Source organism: Balearica regulorum, chromosome 4 (assembly GCF_011004875.1).
Source record: "Balearica regulorum gibbericeps isolate bBalReg1 chromosome 4, bBalReg1.pri, whole genome shotgun sequence".
NCBI classification, from domain to species: Eukaryota; Metazoa; Chordata; class Aves; order Gruiformes; family Gruidae; genus Balearica; species Balearica regulorum.
Window position 1 is genome coordinate 38,381,416 of NC_046187.1, and position 19,734 is coordinate 38,401,149.

The 19,734-nt window shown below is 37.5% G+C and overlaps 1 protein-coding gene across 2 annotated transcripts in view; it reads right to left on the reverse strand.

The window, feature by feature from the left end:
• Positions 1-19,734, reverse strand: part of MARCHF1 (membrane associated ring-CH-type finger 1) — a 241,582-nt gene that overhangs the window by 35,307 nt on the left and 186,541 nt on the right. The window contains exons 5-7 of one of the 2 annotated variants that reach the window (XM_075751823.1): positions 15,425-15,475; positions 2,443-2,522; positions 1,424-2,164 (exon numbers count right to left, since the gene is read on the reverse strand). In XM_075751823.1, the coding sequence (XP_075607938.1) occupies positions 1,424-2,164; positions 2,443-2,522; positions 15,425-15,475 (872 nt within the window). The remainder of the gene's footprint in view (positions 1-1,423; positions 2,165-2,442; positions 2,523-15,424; positions 15,476-19,734) is intronic. The other variant, XM_075751824.1, reaches the window with a different exon arrangement.

Here is a 19,734-nt window from a genome sequence, read left to right on the forward strand (position 1 = left end):
AGCTGCTGTTTCTTTGCATTTCTGTAAGGCGAAGAGGTCCCAAGTCATGGGTGTGGTCCTGATGTACAAGCTGATGTACAAACACAGCTGGACTTTACTCTGAATCATCTTAAATTATCATGACACCACGGGCGGACAACTGAAATGTCCATTCTTGCTCGCTAAGTGTAACAAGGAGTGCATAGCACTAGCTGTATTAGTAATGGTTTATATCTCCTGCTGTGAAAAAGCGCAATGCCTGCATCTAATCTTTCTTCTTTTTAAAACTGGGATCTTTGTAGTGTGTTACGAGGTTGAAGTATACTGTGAAACTGCATGATGTGGCATACTGAACTTCCTCATTCTGACTGTGTTTACATTTCCATGCAAATTTCTTCCAGCAAAGAAAAGTGAGAAGTTTTGAGTTACCATAACCAGAAACTAAGCTTGATCCTCATTTACACTTTGTAGATGAGAGTCAATGCTGGCTCACAAGTTTGGGGAGAGAAAAGAAAAAGGGGAAAAAAGAAAATAAATACTTGTTTCAGTTCTGTTAAACTTACTGGATGGTACATTTTCATTTACCACTAAATTAAGTAACTCAAGTCCATCCAGCTGTCTACTCCAAATTTGGACTTGAGCTCAGAAATGGCCAGCTTGCTTTCATTTCCAGGGGAAAACGCCCAACTTCTGATCGCATGCTTCATATCAAGGGTATCAGACTGTCAGAAGCCTGAACTAGAGAGAACTGTTGGTGTTGCTTTTTCTTTCCCAAAGCTTATTTTAATGCTTATTCTGGCCCATCAGCCTTTGTATCGCTTCAGTCCTTGTGATGGCTACTGAACTAACAGCCCCTACACGTTCCCAGTAGAGAGGTGTTCAGCAGTGCAAAGTCCCGTGCAACTTATGCTCAACCTGAGAGGGTGTTTTGCAGGCACCATCCATCAGATTGCTGTGGTAATCTGCTGCTGTGGCAGCTCTAGAGGGCACTGAATCAAGACCATAAATTAATTTCATGTAAGTCAATGAAAAATGGCAAAGAGGGACCAAAGCTGGATTTGAACTGCTCACCTAAGGAGGAAAAACTCCGTATCCCATTGTATCGAGCTATCTGGCACTCTGCCTCCTCTGCCTCCGGCTGGGGATTTAAAACACAGTACTACTCTGCCAGAGGACGCAGCGTGTCTGTCTTCATAAAGAAAAATGGAGCAAAGAAAAACATTTGGTTCCCTTGTAGGATTACTGTTTTTAAATAAGAGAAGTATGTCTTCAAATGGAGATATGCTAACTTCTCTGTAGCAAAGGTTTTTCTGTTATCTCTTAAAGCCTGCCTAGCAGTTTATTACTGAGAAACGGTGACAGAAAGCAGTCGAGAAGGGCGCTCAGCCCATGGCGGTGAGAAATTCCTCTTAAGAACGTTAAATATTTCTTATTAGGAACTAACCTGCATACTTCTAAATCATCAGACCAGTCATCATACAACACTGGAGGCTTCTGAACAGCGTCAGTCACGCTGGGCCCTGCCCCAGCAGGTGCTCCGTTATCTGGGACCGCCAGAGCATCACTGCCAGAGCCTGCCTCTGCAAAGCGGTCCTTCGAATCTTTACTGGGTCTAAGGAAAGGCGCAGGCTGCTGATCTCTGCTGTAGCTTTTCCCTTTGCTTTTCCCACATTTCCTCGAGGAAATCCTTGCTTCCTGAGAAGACGCTGAAGACTGCGATTCCTTAAGCCTTGGAACCCTTCTTCGGCGGTGATTTAAAGTAGGATTCTCAGGGTCAGATACCTCTTGCTTCTTTTTCCCCACTGTCCCCAAGGTGACAAGTTCAACAGCATTATTGTTTGAGGACCCATCCTGGTTACTGCACGATCTATTGTTCCTTCTCCCTCTCCTGGGCATTCTGGCCTTTTCTCTCGCTCTCCTCCTAGCCTGAGCCCACTGACTCTCATCCGAAGATGATGATGAATCAGATGCATTCCAGCTGGATCTCACAGGCTCAGGATGCAATTTACAGTCTTTCCCCTTTCCTTGCTTTTCTGTATGCTCACCATTGTCTCCAGTCTCTCTTTTCCGCCTAAACCTTCGTTTTACTTGTTTCTTACCAGACTCCCTATTAGAAGGGGTCAGCACCATGACAGGGGTTGCAAGGTCAAGCTCATCTTCTGACAAATCATGCAAGGTAGTAGATCTAGACAAAGCAGTAAGCAAAGGAAAGGGATGGAAATGGTAAGGGTGGGTGGAAAGAGAGAAATCACAAAAAAAGGATGAAAATGAGAACATGAATTTTAAATAGAAAAACACGAGACTGAAAAGCAAAAAAAGAACCAAAACAAAGCGAGATCAAAAGAAAACTAAAGTCTATGTAAATTATGAATAGTGTTAAGCAGAAGCAAGAGCTATGTATTATTTAATAAAAACAACTAACAAGTATCAGCCAGATTAGAGTATATTTTTCTCAGCACATACCTACAAATGTCCTGAGTGGAAGGGCAGACAGACAACCGTGACTGACTCCTGGGAGCGGTTCCTGTTGTAGGACTGCTTGCCTGTTGAAATAAGTTAGACAGTTTGGAATCTTTGTCCATGAAATACATTGCAGATATCTTACTGCTTTGCCACATGATCACAAAATTAAAGTAACTGTTGCTGCCATTCATAGCGCACTGCTGAACACATGTAAGCTCACAAAATACAGGAAGCCTGACCAAAAGCAAAACCTATTTGTGGAACTAAATACGACTGAAGTGTCTCAGCTCATTCGCTCATGACTACTTTTTGTCACTGTTTGAGGAAGCAGCTTTCACCATTTAATTTTTCATTTTGGTTTTGATCTACTGTAAATGTCTGATGGGAAAGGATATTGTTTTTATTTCATGCAATCAAACAACCACGATGATTCCTTTCAAAATGAAGTGCATTTACCTTATGCTGAGTGATGAAGAGCACAAAGCTGACCTATGTGGAGTGGACTGACAGAACAGTGAGAAAATTAAAGTATGTTTTAAAAGGTATTCAAGGCAATCAGATCTTCTAGAAGAGCTGAAAAATGTTAAACTGATGAGCCTGAGAAGACCAAAGTGCAGGCTGCATCTCTACAGAGCTGATCACAATCTCAGACAGCAAGAGAGATATAAAACATGTTTAATATGTGACATTTTGCTCATAAGGTTGTAGCTACAAATTGCAGACTCAGTTGCTCAATACTTCCACCAAAAACACATTTTGATGCTGTTAACAGCAAATAATTTCAATCTGTGTCACAGCCTACTGGAAGCATAGCTGTATGGAATCCAAATTTAAATCCAAGGCTTTGTGATTCTTCAGGATCACTCACAAGGGACAGTATTGTGGGAAGAGGGTTCAATACAAATCATTCTCAAGGCTATGACCTGCCTTTAGCATATAAGGTCATTAAATTTTAGTATGCAACCGTATCCCATTGTGAGCACCACTACCAAATGGAGACAAGGTACTATAAGCCTAAGAGTTCCACAAGATCACACACCAGACACAAGGGGAGAATGCTATTAAGCAAGAGCACAAAGTACAAATAATACAAAGATGTAAAGGCTGTCATCCCAAGCTTTTGTACTAGCAAATCAAATTCAGTCACATATAGAGTCCATAATTAAAATTATTTCTAGCTCACCTTTCACAGATATTTTTGTGGTGTCAGTTTCAAAATTAATAGTACAAGCAAAAATAAATAAATACAGCAAGTACCTGCCGACACTTCATTTTTATCCAAGATTCTTAATATCCATTATATTTCATGCGTAGATCTTTTGGAAACATCAGTCACCGTGCATTTTTGCTTTTAATGGGATACCAGCTGAGACTTAAGAATGGTGCTTTTGCATGAAAATAATCTTCTAGCTTTTGGAATTCAAGCAACCCTATTTACTTCATGATGTGTAATATCACAACACCAAAAATATTACTAATTCTTTACTGCTAGTTCCACAAAACGAAACTCAGACGTATGAAAACTAAGCCAGAGAAAAGAAATTTATAATGCATTTGGGCACAATCGTTATGTTCAAATAGTTTTTCAGTGCCTGGGTCCACCAGGCAGAGGAGGAACATTAGTGTGTCTACATGCAGTCTAATGCTGGAAAAAAGGACAAGTATCAGTGAGAGAAATTGTTTGCATTTCATATCTCTCTCTCTACAAAAGCAACATTTCAGTTACACGCACTGTGAAGGAACATGAATTGTTCTTACGTACACATTAGAAACAGATGGTGTATGTATGGTTGGGTATATAATCTTTTTCCACCTCAGCCGCTGTGATTAGTTTTAAGTGATTAGGCACGCCTTAAGCCATTTGCGCAGCTACTTAATGAGGAAAGATGCAGACATCAGCACCAGAGCCACGTTGTTGGGCTACATGCTGCTGCTGCTATGTGACTGCTGAAGAAACCCAGCCCTAGAGTCGAGTGTGGACTCCTGAATTTATCCCCTGTCACTAGCTCCCATCTCTTTTTTTTTTCCCCTCACAGCTGCAGGATCGTACCTCAGCTTCTCTCAGGATCGGTGTGCTATAGAGGTTCAGATTGATCTTAAGCAGTGGTCACGTCATCCCCGTGTCATAAAGGCAAGATTTAAGTCACCTTGCCACGAGCATTACCCTATGAAGGGATAAGGAGAACAGCTAAGCTGGCCCAGTACCCACACAGCAGGTCTGCACAAGTTCAAGAAACTTTCAGCAGCTATTAAAGCAGGAAGTCAGCTAGACAGTTCTTACGAGGGCTGGAATCAAGCCAAAAATTAAAACAAATGCTTTGAAAAGCCTTACACTTATTATTTGGGACTGGAGACAGGTGGAAATCTAATTATTTTAAGATAAAAATTACATTACCAGTTTGATTGCTTAAATCTTACATTTCACTCTCAGCTATAAAGAGGTCTGGACTGTTTCAGCCCTGCTCAGCCAAATTTACTTTCTAGCTCCCCTGCACTGGCATAATGATGTTATGTTTAGTTGCAAGTAACTCAGAGGAAGGTTTATTTCCTTCAAAAATAATTTACATCAAATTCTTAAGAAAAAAAAATAATGTTTTTTCTTGTTTGTCTAATCCCTGTTGGAGCAAACCTGACATCTGGGCAGGCAAAAAGCCTATGCACCGCTCAAGTCTTCAAAAACAAAGCAAGAAAACTCCAACATGCCAAGTTATGCACAAGATAATTCAGATTCTTGTCCGTCAGCCACTTTCATTCAATAGGTTTCCACGACTTTAAAATACAAATTTTTAATCTATTGTAAAATAGCTTCTAATGGTAAAATCATAGAATCATAGAATACCACCTGTCATATGAATATAATCTTTCACAAGTGGTCAAACTGTTTTTAAAAACTTGTAAGTTCCAAGTCAGCTCAAAGCCTATTCCAGACTTTTATCCAAAAATCCCTTTGCTTTTTCGCCCTACCCATGTTCTGACAGCATAAACTGCATCTGCTTTCTGCTGCCAACACTGCCTCTGGGCTTACCTCATTTCTTTCAGTAATATTCCCTCTTAGCCATCTCCTCTATACATCCCAAACTAATTTCTTTTTTTTTTTTAAATGTATATTCTCTGAAGTCCAGCCTCACGGTGAAGATACCTTAAGTAGCATTTAGTCAGTTGGCGTATTTACAGCACACAGCCAAATGGAAGTTCCAGGTCAGATCCCAGGAAGGATGCAGTTGTATCAGTACAGCATCTTGTTTCCTCTGAGTGGCAGAGCGGGCTGATGAACCCAACCAAGCCCTGCACGAGTTCCACGTTCGTTCAGTCGATGCTACCTTGGAGTGTCTGCAATACTGTGCTGCCACAAAACACAGCCTTGAATAACTCCATCACCCCTGCTCATAGTATAAGCCGTCTTTTATTTTTAATCATCTTTACTGCTAATTTTAGCAAAATATACAAAATCTTTTAAGTGGCATCAAGTTTCTTTTAAAGGCATTTCTGACAAGCCAAAACATGATCATTTGAATATATTCTGCTCACATCGTATCAGTCCAGCTCTTATGGGAATGTATATGCAACAGATGTTGGAAAAGTCTGAAGCACACAGATCTTATTGCTATAATTGCTATCACATTGCTATATTACTATTCAGCACATTGAATAGTTTGAGATACTGTATTTATTGAATAGAGGGATCAGATTGATGCTGTGGACTCCAATTCCACTTGGCAGGCAGAATAATGATTTTTTTAAAAAAACAGTATGCCTTGAACAAATGTTTACTTCAGACAGCTCTATTGTACAGCTCATTGGACTGGGAAAACTAAACAAGCACTGTACTAATTTTATCATAGCAAATTATATCAGCAGCATAATTAAAAGTGGTAATTCAAAATAAAGTTGTCTGGCAATTCATTTATAAGCAAGGCAGCTCATTTCTCTATGCCATCGACACAAGGAAGAAGTTTAAGGGATAATGCCAACTCCAGCTGATTAGGTTTGGCATTTCAAAATCTTTCTTAGTAGACAGAGGTTCCCCAGTCACCACCTCCTGCTGCCTTGGCCAGTTTAGATGAACTCTCTTGTCAAGGATATGCAATTCAGTTAACAGGCATGACAGGGCACTTATGCAGAATTACTTTTTATATGTTCGAAAGGAGTTGATAGAATGCTTTTTAAAAAGAATATTGGTTAATACAGAATTTTCAGGACAAGTGAGATTATAATATATCTGACACAATGGAACTTCAATATCACATGTATGTATCCATGTTAAAAGACTGCAGCAAAGACAGAAATGGGGGACAGAATGACGTTCAACTGATGAAAACAATAAGAATTTCAAATCAAGATTGCCTTTACTTTTGTGTTCAGGGTCTGACAGAATTCTCCTGATAACAAAAAAATGAGAGTCCTCACTGACCATCTATTGCTTAACACTGCATGTTGAAACTAGTCTAAGAACATGAGTCAAGTTGTGCTCTTCTTAAGAAGACAGAAGGGCTCTGTTTTGACCTAGCAGAAATCCTGAGTACAACCATGTTCCACAAGTGCACAGCACTCATATAGGAATGGAGTTACGCTTTAAAATAACGAACCAGATGTAATGGACAGCTGATATAAAATGGCCTCACAGATATCACCAGAAAGGCTAATGAATCCTCTAATGCCTCTGTTCTGATGTGGAAGAACACTTCTAAGGAAGACCAGTGGCATAGAATCATAGAATGGTTTGGGTTGGAAGGGACCTCAAAGATCATCTAGTTCCAACCCCCCTGCTGCGGGCAGGGACACCCTCCACTAGACCACATTACCTAAAGCCCCATCCAACCTGGCCTTGAACACTTCCAGGGATGGGGCAGCCACAACCTCTCTGGGCAACCTGTTCCAGTGCCTCACCAGCCTCACAGTAAAGAATTTCTTCCTAACATCTAATCTAAATCGACACTCCTTCAGCTTAAACCCATTACCCCTTGTCCTGTCACTACACTCCCTGATAAACAGTCCCTCACCAGCTTTCCTGTAGGCCCCATCAGGTACTGGTAAGCTGCAATTAGATCTCCCCAGAGCCTTCTCTTCTCCAGGCCGAACAACCCCGACTCTCTCAGCCTGTCTTCATAGAAGAGGTGCTCATTTCCAAAATGAGGAATAGACTGAAACTCTATCCTATTAATAGGCTGAAACTCTATGCTATTAAAATAATGGCACACCAAGGAATGGATACCTTAGAAGATTAGAGCAGTTTGCACGGCAACAAGCTCAGCAGGAGATCCAGTCTGTGTATTTTCATCTGAAAATTTCTGCTTTGTAAACAATGCCACTTTTTATGGAAAACATCCATCTTTTATTCAGATAATTCCTCAGGTCTAAAAAAGATCAAAAACATGGTGGAAATGACCCAAACCAGGTATATCTTACAAAGTGTGTCTTGCTGGCAACTGACACTTATGCACATGGGTTTGGGGGAGGGAGGGGTCTTGGTTTGGTTTTTTTTCTTTTCTTTTTTTGATTCTTAATGATGGAGTTCCTGCTTTGTGCTCAGATTTCAAAGTTGTTATAGTCTGACTGATGGCTTTACAGCTACCGTTAAATTAATTGGTAACTCAATTTCTGTTGCATTTGCTTTCACAGATTTTTTTTTTCTTTTGGTAAATTATTCCTTGCACAGTTGTTCCCTAAACCTTTTCTTTCTCTCCTGTCCTCCTCCTTCTCCTTCCACCTGCCTCTGAAGAGAAGGAATAAAGGGAAAAGTAACATAGAAGGAAGGAGAGGAAATATCCTTACAATTCAGCTGAACAATACCATTCAGCACCTTTGAAAGTCAGTATGATCCTGTTATAAAATGATTTGAAATGTAAATCACTAAACCAGGTTTACTTTCCATTAAAGTAAAATCAAAATTGCAAGTGGCAAATCTATCCTAGTATTTAAAAAATGAAACCAACAAAAGTAATTACAACTTTGCTTTGTAGATTCAGTAAGCTTTATAATTTCTTTTCTGCTGTCTTACTGATCTATATTAATCTTTGTTTTAAAGGTAGAGGTTCTACTCAAAAATGCACTCTTTCTATAAACATAGAAGCACTGCTAGCTAAGCTTTGAATTAGCAGATTAATTACATTTTGCACAAGTCTTTGTACTGCAGCAATTTTTGATTCGTGATCCTCTTCAAGGATGCATTTTCCTAGGAATTATCACTTTCTTAAGAAAAATGTTTTGCAGTTCTTAGAAAAAATACACCGATGTAGGTGATTAAAACAAAGGATGTGCTGGTCTTAATTCAAAATGTGCAGAGCCCCGAGCCCAGCAGCTTTTGACTCTCTGGAAGAAGCTAAATGCAAATTTAGCCTGTAGGAAAGGTAAAGCACAAAACATGCATCGTCTTTGTTACTGGGTTTTGTAGTACTTCAGTTCTAAGGGTAGTCAGTATCAGTATTCGGAGAACATCAGTGAGACTTTCTCCTCCAAAGAGGACATCTGTTTCCACACATCCCTCTATCAGCCAGACTTAAAGCCTCAGAGTGTTTCTATATACTGAAGAGCTCTCAGTCATACGACATTCCTGCCACTCTCCCAGAAGTGCCTGTGTATGCGAGTGCACACACTCACCGTACTCTGCGCTTGGTCTGATGGGCTATGCAGGAGACAGACTGGATAAATTCCTATCTGTGAGGATATCATTATGAGATCTGAACAACTCTACTCTGGTGTGTACTTGATATCTATTTATTCCAGCCCTAAGGAAGAGAGAAACCTAAATGCGCCAGAGCAAAAGAGCTGTAGAAAGAATTTTGAAATGACTAAACTAAAAGACAGTGAAACCCTGACAATGCATCATTACAAAAAACAGGAGACACCCTATTTTTATGAAGTGCAATAAACCTCAGACTGCAGCAAAAAATAACTTCGTATCACTGTAGAAATAAAGTTTGCTTAATTGAATTCTTTTTAGGACAAAGACCTGAAATGTGCTTCTGAGTGCCATAGTGAAAAAATAAATGCCATATAAAATTTCCCAGGAGTACACAGGGAGCAGGTATGTTACAGATCATAATTCTTGTTGAAAACTAAACAATAAGCATTTGCAATAACTTTCATACCGTGTTTACTGAAAGCAAATCAAAGCTACTACTCCCGTATGGTATTGCATATCCCAGGATAGGATTGAAATCTGTGATAACACAATGTCTTTACAGAAATGGAAATTATATATAGGAATTACACATAAAGTAAGCTTGTATAAACACATAAAGTTTGTGGTACTTAACACATTTCAAACGTATATGCAATTTTTGTCTGCATGTGTCAATGATGTGGCACATTTAGGTACACTCAGAATACAATGTTGGTAAGAATTGGGATTTAATAAAATAGAATCTGTATAATTGTACGTTTTATTGTATACATACAATCGTATTTCTGCATGTATTCCCTCTCATTAAAACACGAGATTAAAACAGGTGAAGTGTATCCAAGAATAAATTGAAAATACATTATTTTGTAATGGTTGTCCCCTGGAACTGAGATGTATTCAATGCAATTTTATTTAGAAGATCAAATTTCAGGCAGACTTAGGTAAATTCCAGTCATGCCTTTTATTAAGCTTATTGTAAATAAAGAATAAATTGTATGGACAAGCTACAAATTGTTCTCTAGACAAAGGAATCAAATATTTACATCTAAGAGGAAAAAACCATGCTGCAGTAGTTACTATGCCATTGTATCTAGTTCTAGGTTTTTTGCCTTTCTCTGCTCTAGGCTTTGATGAACAAAATACTTTTCACTAACTTGTTTACTTTGTGCTGTTGTTCTTTACAGTAAATGAGAGTTAAGTGCCAGGTTAGTCTTCACCTTTGATATTAATGATTCTGTTTATGAGCAAGAAGAATCATTCAGATGACTAACATAACATTTACACTCATATTTTAATGCCAGTTTTGTATATATGGTATTATTCACTGTAATAGCACTTTTGAAGGTTATCATTTTACATTTTACAAGAGCAAGGACTTATTTTTTTCTTGGTTTATTTTCTTTTTTGAAAGCTCTAAGTTTTCTCTCAGCGGCTTGCTACAGTAATCCAGAAGCTACACTTGGAAAAGATGGAGCTACATGGTTCCTTAACCCCACACCAATCTGGAAGAGAATTGTCATTTACGATTAGTGTGAAATTGGCAAAGAGGATGAATAACAACTGTGGATCAGCTCGTAGTAGTGCAGCCCTCTGCAGCAAAAGGCAAGGCCTCACACAATTGCTCTTTAGGATGCAGTCATGCAACAGGTATCTTGGAGATGCTGCAATCTTCTTGCAGGCTATCAAAGTCCATCATATGAACATTTTTAGAAAGAACATTTAAGTTCTTTTTCCACCACAAAACTTATCATTTGCGCTTACAATAATTCAGACAGAAGATATTATGCATTCTCTATTGGTATCACTGCCAAAGACATGGTGGTATGTTTATCCATTAAAAATGCATAGTGTGTAATAGTGAGTTCTGCTGCAAGTTGTGTAAATCACCCAAACTGTGATACAGGACTCTTCATACATTCACCTCGTACTGACAGAGGGTGAAAAATTAGAGAATATCAAAACCCATGTGAAAGAACATTCCATTTTAATGGAAAAGATTAAATGGAAATTTATAATTCAAAAGGATGAAATATTATATTACATATTACATAAACTGATACTCAGTTTGCAAAATATATTTCAAAATCACAAACCAAGTAGCTCAAATGAACACTCAATAAATTGGCAACAATAAATTTTTTTATCTAAAACTTTAGCGGGCACTACTTTGACATGCTGGTGCCTTTTGGGTTTCATTTGTATCTTACTGAGAAGAGCCCAACCTAAGAAATGAGTGTAGCAATTGCATAAACATATAGTAAAATTCATTCTTTCCTTCTTTCCTTTCTCTGTTGTTTTTCACATTCTAAATTAGATCAATGAATGTTATCACACAGAATATTCCAAAACGATCACCTCACTTCTTCCTGATGTAATTCAACGGAGTTTTATTAGATGGATGCTTCAGAGACCTGTAAATAAAAAGTGTTCTAACACCTGCTCCAGGCTGTTGAAAAGTAATTGAGCAAAAACAAAAATCAGGGAATTTGCTCCAAGTCTGAGTTTCTCTGCACTGAAAAATAAGCCCAAAGTTCCCATCAGAGAATTTCAAATCTTACTGCTGAGAGAGCATCTTTCTCTAAGGAGCTCTTGAATCATAATTAACATGCAGAAAGATAATTACAGTGTGTTAGAAACATTTCTTCCAGAAAGCACTTTTACATAACCAGGCAGCCTCAGAAACACATATAAGCATAACCTTTATGGACTGTAATTCAAACACAAGATTTGTTCCACTGGTTAACCACAAGAGAAAGAAATTAATCCACCAGATCCTTCTCAGACTAGCTTTCCTCTTAAGTTACGCACGTATTTAGGAAGACATAACAACTTTACCAAAAAAATGTACAGCGCACAGAACTAAGCAGTGGCAAAAAAGGTAATGAACAAGGTCAAGTTTTTGATTTACTTAGATTTTAAACACGCGGAGATAAAATAACTCTAATTCTGAAATCCAGAACACCACACAAGACTATCTCTTACAAAGAATAATAAGGTTGCCTCTGCTACCAGCAACATGGGAAATGGGTGGGAGAGAAAGTCTAAGGGTTAAAAAAAAAATTATTTAAAACCAGCAAGGCTGGTTCATAACTCACATTTCCATACTTCTATGTCTTTATTTATATGTATTACAGTAGATAGGTTTTGAAAGCCGTAGTTAGTAACTAGGGCTCCGCTTTGTTACTACGAGATAATATGAAATACAGATCCCAAATATGATCTCTTACTCCTAATGCTGGCAGGGCAGAAGGCACGGAGACCTGTTCATGAGTTCTTGATTCTACAGGTTATTACCAGAAGTGCAGCAGAAAGCAGACACTGATACGTGTTCCTAACTGTCTCTGCTTGGAAAACCAACTGAAGCAGTTGCTCTTGGAGTCCCAGGGCAGTTTTGCAGATGTTTAGGCTGAAGCGAATGAACAAATGTCCCTGACGGATGCTCGCTGAAGGCAGCCACAGCTGACTGTCAGTCAGGAGTACCAGAAACAGGCAGACAGAGCTGGGCAGAGTACGGAAGAGCGAGAGTACAAAAGGATGCCAGATTACTTTCAAAAACCTGCCATTAACTCAGTGGTTACCTCACAAATGGGATATTTAAGGTCACCGTAATGAACTGGAAAAGAACACAGAGATGGATCAGCAAATTAGTCTGAGCAAACGCTCTCTCTCCCTCCCGCCTGCCGACCAAAACGGTGCGGGCATGGCACAAGAGGGCCAAGGGCAGGAGGGGCAAAGCACGGTGTCTTACGGGGACAAGGGATGGTGGGAGCTATAGCCCTGCTACACTTAGTTTTCACTGTTCCTGTGCTCCTGCCCACAAATCAAATAGTAATTGATTCATAGTTAGATGAAAATAATTTGTAAATATTCCAGTTGGCTTAATTTTATAATAGCACATGTACAGAAACTATTGGCCAGCCACAGTTTTCACTTAGTAATGTGTATTACAGTAGACTTTACCAAAAATTTCATATTGAAATCATATCTAAATATTGTAAGTTTTGTCCTTTCATTTGCCTAAAATAGTTTATCAGTGAAATTCTTACCAGAAACTTATATGTAATATAAGAAAAGTCTTTGCAACATGCTAAATTTCTGCGCTCTCAATAGACAGCAAAAGTAAGTGGTGAAACTGAAGTGTTGATTTTACCCTGCCCCTCTAGGGAATGCTTGGTTTTAAAATCTATAGATTGGATAGGTATATGCTAACCAGTATCTGGTAAATAACAAACAAACCAAAGCCATTCCTTCTCAGTATGTCTAGATAAGACATATTCAATGTTCAACAATCGAGTTTAATTTGTAATACCATGTAATTCCGAGTTAATGTACCTAGTACGCAAAATTGCCCAAGCATATACTGCAAACCTCAGGTGTCCTCTCTGCATAAACAACTGAAGAGCATTACGAAATGTGACTCTGTATTTGCAGCATCTTTGCTGTATTCCATTTCACAAATAGGGTGGGACAAAATCCAGTGATATCAGGGAACGTCTACCCTCCTCTGCACCAGGAGCCTCATATACAACCAAGGGTGGCACATACAATACACAGTAACTATTAAAATGCAACTCTCTATCTGACCCTTTTTAGCTTCTTCATACAGGCAAATGAAAGCAGCAAAAGATACAAAATAAAACCAGTATGTTTTGATTACTGTAATTTATATTTCTAGATAAAGACCTTCCAATTTTTCTGTCAATTGAAATTTTTGTTGTGTGCAAGATCCGTCACTGCACAGAACTCAACTCTCACCTTTGGCCTATAGTTTACATCACCTAGAAGCTTCCAATCTCGTTTTGAGGTGCAATAGTTGTTACTATTACTTTGTGCCATGCGATATTAACCTGAAAAGTTAGGTATGTGCTTTTCTATGTATACATACATATATACCCTCCCATTTTACAAAAAAAGTATTGTGGAACAGACAATAACCTGGAAACTGGCTTTCCAATCAAGTGTCTTTCAGCATTTGAAAAGCTTCATTGGCAGGTAGTTTCAGATAGAAAGACTGATCGCAAGGAATGAATGATGCTATACATAAGAAAGAGATTAAGTGCATGTTCAAAAACCTTGCTTATTAATGTACTACTTAAAAAGATGCAAGCACCCTTTTCTAATAAGCACCTATACCGATTTCTGCAGAAATTACTTCAAAATAAATGTTAGTCACTGCCATGTGTCTTACGCCAGTGAATATATTTATGCTTTTTCACAATGCAACCCATGCAAATGACTTAAAGCAGAAAAAGTAATATCAAATCCGCATAGATTTACAGTAATTACAATGATAGACATGCACTTTAAACTTCTAGTGAAATTAACACATACAATTCACTGTGATCAAGCTTGTAAGTATATAACTACATACTTTGTAAAAACAGGCAACAAGTCAGAAAGAGGTTAAGCCATATCCTACAACAGGCTGGTTATATTCTACATGTTTTTCCCTTCTCTTTTTTTTTTTTTCCTTCTTAATGTAAAAGAGCAGAATCTAACATATACCTAGTTTCTTTAATTAAGAAATCACAATTATTTTTTTTTACAGCTCTGAGACTAAAATAGTTTTACAGCGTGCACCCCACAGGCAATAATATTGTGGGGAAGGGGCCTAAGGATACTGTGCTTGCACTGGAAGCAAAATATTATTCTTTAGATACAAACATAATACATGGCAGATGTTTAGGCTGGGATTCAAACAATTATTGAGTTTTTAGCTTTTACCTACTGTATACCCTGGCTTTTTGGCATAGATTTCAGCCACATCTGAACCAAAAATACAAAAAAGGGGGGGTTAAAAACAAAGAACTCCAGTACAAATCACATTTTGCCTGTCCCTACAGTTTCCTTTCTCTGTTTCCTAGAAACTAAAAAGCATCTAGGTGTAAAGTCCTGGCTGCAGTGAACCATAAATCCCTGTAAAAAGAATTCAGAACTCCATCTGAAATTATGGCACATTATAGCTTTACACCTTACAGCTGTTAGTATTTGGGTAGGGCAGGGGGAGAAAAATCAAGCAGCAATTCTATCTTAAGACAAAGTGTTAATGTAATGTTAAGCAGTTCTGGAAAGCAGGTGAGAAAAGTGCAACTATTATTTACTTATTATTATTACACATATTACAGTAAGGACTAATTGAATATTTGTACTTTAAGATGGCTTTTACATGGAAACCCCATTATTGGGCAGCAAAAACTTTAAATATGATCTTTATAAAGAAAACATCAGAATATGCATATATGGTTAAACAAAGTGCTGCATGTATTTGATAAAGATATTTTTCTTTAAATTCCATACATATTATATTTCATAAACATAGTTTCCTTTAAATTCTATACAAAGGAAATAGATTTCACATACCTTTGAAATGTTACTTGATCGACTTGTTGAACGCCCTGGGGATTTATCATTCTGGAAAACAAAATTAAAAGATGAAAAAAGTTATGTCATTCAAATTCTAGCTAAGAAGTTGTTTTTACAGTTTTTTGTGATTGTGAGTACACAAGTTGCTCTTTCTCTGCTTCTCTTCAGTATGGTTACTGACTGTACTATGGATAAATAAATAAATAAACCATTACAATATTCATATGACTCACATCAGTAAAAGTTGAAAAGTTCTGTAAGAAATTAATGTTAGCACTTAAATACTGTTGGTTTATTTTGGGTTTGTTTTTTTTTTAACAACATTTTGAGTGAAAGATTAATGTATCATCACAGCTTCTTATGAAAACTGGTACTACAAGTATTCTACGATTCATATATTACTTCTGTGATATATTATCCACTGTAGTTTTGGTAATAAATTAATAATTGCTCATACTTTCCAGACAACATTATATATATACTGTTTTGAATGTCTTCGTTTATATCCATGGAAAATACACTTTGGATATTCTGGGTCAATGTTCAGAGAAGCTCTGCTTTGACCTCAAAATAATAGAAGTTATGGACCCATGAAATTGATTCCTCTTTTGTGGTTAAAAATTACAAGCAGGGATCATAGCTGAGAAACTCCCTGCTAAAAGCATGCAACCTTTGTCCTCCATCACTTGGACTAAAGAAATATTTTGTATTTTCTGACAGTGTAATGAACTCTGGAACTCTAACATCCTTTCTTTTAATAATCTGTCATCTAAGATTAATTTTCAAAATCTGTTTCATGACGACAGCTCTCTCAGCTTTTTACACGATCCATTCTTCACAATGGCACGTATCTCCTTCACTTTAGTTACAATAAGTTCCTGACCCTCTGACTGAAAACTCCTAGCACCCACACCCTGCAAAGTACTAGCTCACGCACTGAATGGTCTAAGTGGAGAGACAGAGTGGAGGCTCTACAGCTTTTGGATAAATAAATACATCCAATCGTAATTCCCAAGTTCAGGTATCCCATGGTGATTTATCCTGAAGAGCATAACATAAAACACAAAATGTTGCACTAAATAACTGTGTATAAATCGAAGATAGAATTCTTCGTTCAAGTTCACATTGAACTTGCGTGACTGTTCATACAAAGAAAGGACAGAATAGAAAAGTTATGGCAAAATCTCTTTTGAAATGTGTCCTTAAAGAATGTCTGTGTGCTTCTACTTTAACAGTTTATCTTTACAAAGTACTCTACATTGTTAAGAATAATTGATTCCTTTTCTTACTGTAAGTGAAGAGGAACTATTTTTATTGAAGAACATTTTTCCTACAAGCTTGCTAAACACTAATAAAAAGATTTTCTTCCACACATTCAATATTAATTTACATTTGAAAGGTTATATCCAAAGAAATATATGCTCAAACATCTATACATATTTTTGTGCATCAGGGAAATGTCTTCTCATGTCCTTCCAATCAGATTATTTGAAAGAAAGTAGCATCCACCTTTTAGAATTAACACTTCTCAGCAGGAATTATTTAATGTCTATAACTAGGGCTCTTGATCTCCCTGACCGAGTTTTCTAAATTTATACATACAGAGGTTTGGCCCTTGAGCAAAGTAAAACCAAAATATTCAGAGAGATCACTTTACAGCCTGAGCTATCAGATATGTAGATGATCTCAATTAGCAATGTCAGTTGCTGGAAATCTAAAGAGCAGGAATTAATATTATTAAAATTGATGTATGGACTCAATATACTTATTTAAACACCTTAACATGAAAATGGAAAGACAGAAACATGAACAGGCAACATTTGCTTTAACTGATTATCAAAAACTCCAATGCCCATAATTAACGAAGACATAAACACACTGTGTAATTACTGGGCTTCAAGCATAATTTTACTGTGGAACCCAGAATGTTTTCAATACCAAAGAACAGCTGGGTTCAAAGTGCCAAATCATAGAAGAAAAGTCTGCTGGGAATATTAAAGACTGTGATGCAGATGCAACCCTTAATTAAAATAATAATAAAATATAAATAATAATAACTATTAATAAAAACTAAATTATGAACATAATACAGATATAATAATATATATTGTTTATATTATTCATATCTACTACATCACATCTCTATGTATCAATAACACATCTAAACTGATACAACTATCTATCTATGAATGTATTTGTATGTATAGATATGTAAACGTATCCACTCTTTTCCTAGTTATCTGCTACTGGGCACGGCCAGAGCCAGGATAACACTGTCTCCCACAGCATGGCTATTGTTACATTATTCAAGAACTATTTCACAGTTTCTTGTGTTCGGGGTCTAAATTATTAAAAGAAATACAAGCATATACATATGGTTTTATGACTATTTATACCAAGAAGATAATGTTACTACCGGCAGAGCATACAACCTGCCTCTTGGCCAGTTCGGACTTGGACAGCCTGTCCTCTACGGGAAGGAGGGACAGAGGGAAATCAGTTGCTGGGGATAGCATCCTAACAACTTTCAGAGAAACTGGCAATTTCTGAACAGCTTTGATGTGGGGAATTTGAGTCCTGGAAGCAACCCAAAGCAGATTTTAGCCCTAAAATAATACTGAGAAAACAGGTCATTATGAATTGACAGTTAACTTTTATTATTCATGGAATTATTTTCTGTGCTGTTACATATTTTATCTCATTTTTTCATACTTTCAAATATTCAACAGTTAGTCACATAACTCCTCTTATAAATGAATCATACCACTAAAACACCACATATAAAATTATTGGTAGTTAAGTCTGTATTTGAAAATGTAAAAAAATTTATCTCCCTTCTTTGTAAATAAATAACTTGCCATTCTAATAAATTTTAACTTCACGAAGAAGTTCAACATTCATGTCAAATCACCTACAAGGTCCCTGGGCAAGAAGCCTGCAGACAAGGTAAATCTAAACAGACTGAAGGTCTCTATTGCAAAGCACAGCTGCGCAAAACCAACTGACTGTCACAAACAAAGCTTCTGAGGATGCTGAAGCGTTTCAAACATGCCATTCTGACTGTCCTCTGTGGAAACAGACTACATAATCCAGTGTGACATAGTTTTATTACCCTAGAAGTTGCGTATTTTCCGTATTTATATGTAGGTAGAAGAGTACACAGCAATGGCCAAGGAACCTCTCTATTAGTGGGCTGTTGGGTAACCTTACATAAGAATAGCATACAGGTGCTTTACTTGACTTATGCCCTGCTACTTATTTTGCAACTAAGATAACTTTGTGAATAGATTTGCAGCACATAAGACTATAAAAATTGCACATTGGTACTTTCACTGCAATCAGGTTTGGAGTTAAACATCTTAGGAAGTTATTTGCTTCTTCCCTATTTTTTCCTCTGAACAGAAATGTACAATGCCACATGTGTGCATGGCACAGACCTGCCACTGTGTTACTTAGAGCTGCCTCTTGCACTGGTACCTCTGGTGGGTTAGGTTCCCTCCCTCCCCTGTCTTACACTATCTTACTCCACATCAGTCTCACTGGACTCGGTGTAGCAGGGTTTTTTTCAGTGTAACCTGCTAATAAGCATGATAAATATATCAGAATGTGATCCACCATCCTTTTGATTTGAAAATGCTAATTACAATTTAATGAGGCTCAGAGCAATTTCCATCGCAGGCCAAGATGAGTCAATAGCATGCTTGCTGTTACAGCATAAGGGTTTCACAGTGATGCTTCTACCTGCAATTACATGGACAACTTCCATGTTACAACATTCGGTTACTTTATCTGTATTGCAGAGATGTACAAGGTCAAAACCGTTTTAAAAAGGGGAATAAATACACCATTACATTTAAAAAAAAAAAAAAAAATCCAGCACTGAATCAACCTTGAAGCACAGCACAGACGTGCACAGATTACAGTCAGAAAACAGCACATACTAAACACCTGACGTAAGTGAAATTCCTTTAACAGCTCACATAAAAACCCAGATTTTACTTTGTTGTATCATACTTAGCAAAAGTGAAACGTTCCTAGAAATCCTTGCCAAAACGACAAATGAAATAATCATGAAGTTGGAAATAACTTCAACACAAATCAGTAAACAGACAAGGTGTGGCAGCAGCTACCCTTGACTGATCATGAGATAAGAAGCTGGCCAGAAGCTTTCATCAGAAAATTATTTCTGGTAATGCCTAATACTAATGCACATGAGATTAAATGACCAAAACTGAAAATAAAAAAGGCTGGGATTTCAGAAGGTCAACAAGAAGAGCAAGAGTCTTACAGCAGTCACTATACACACT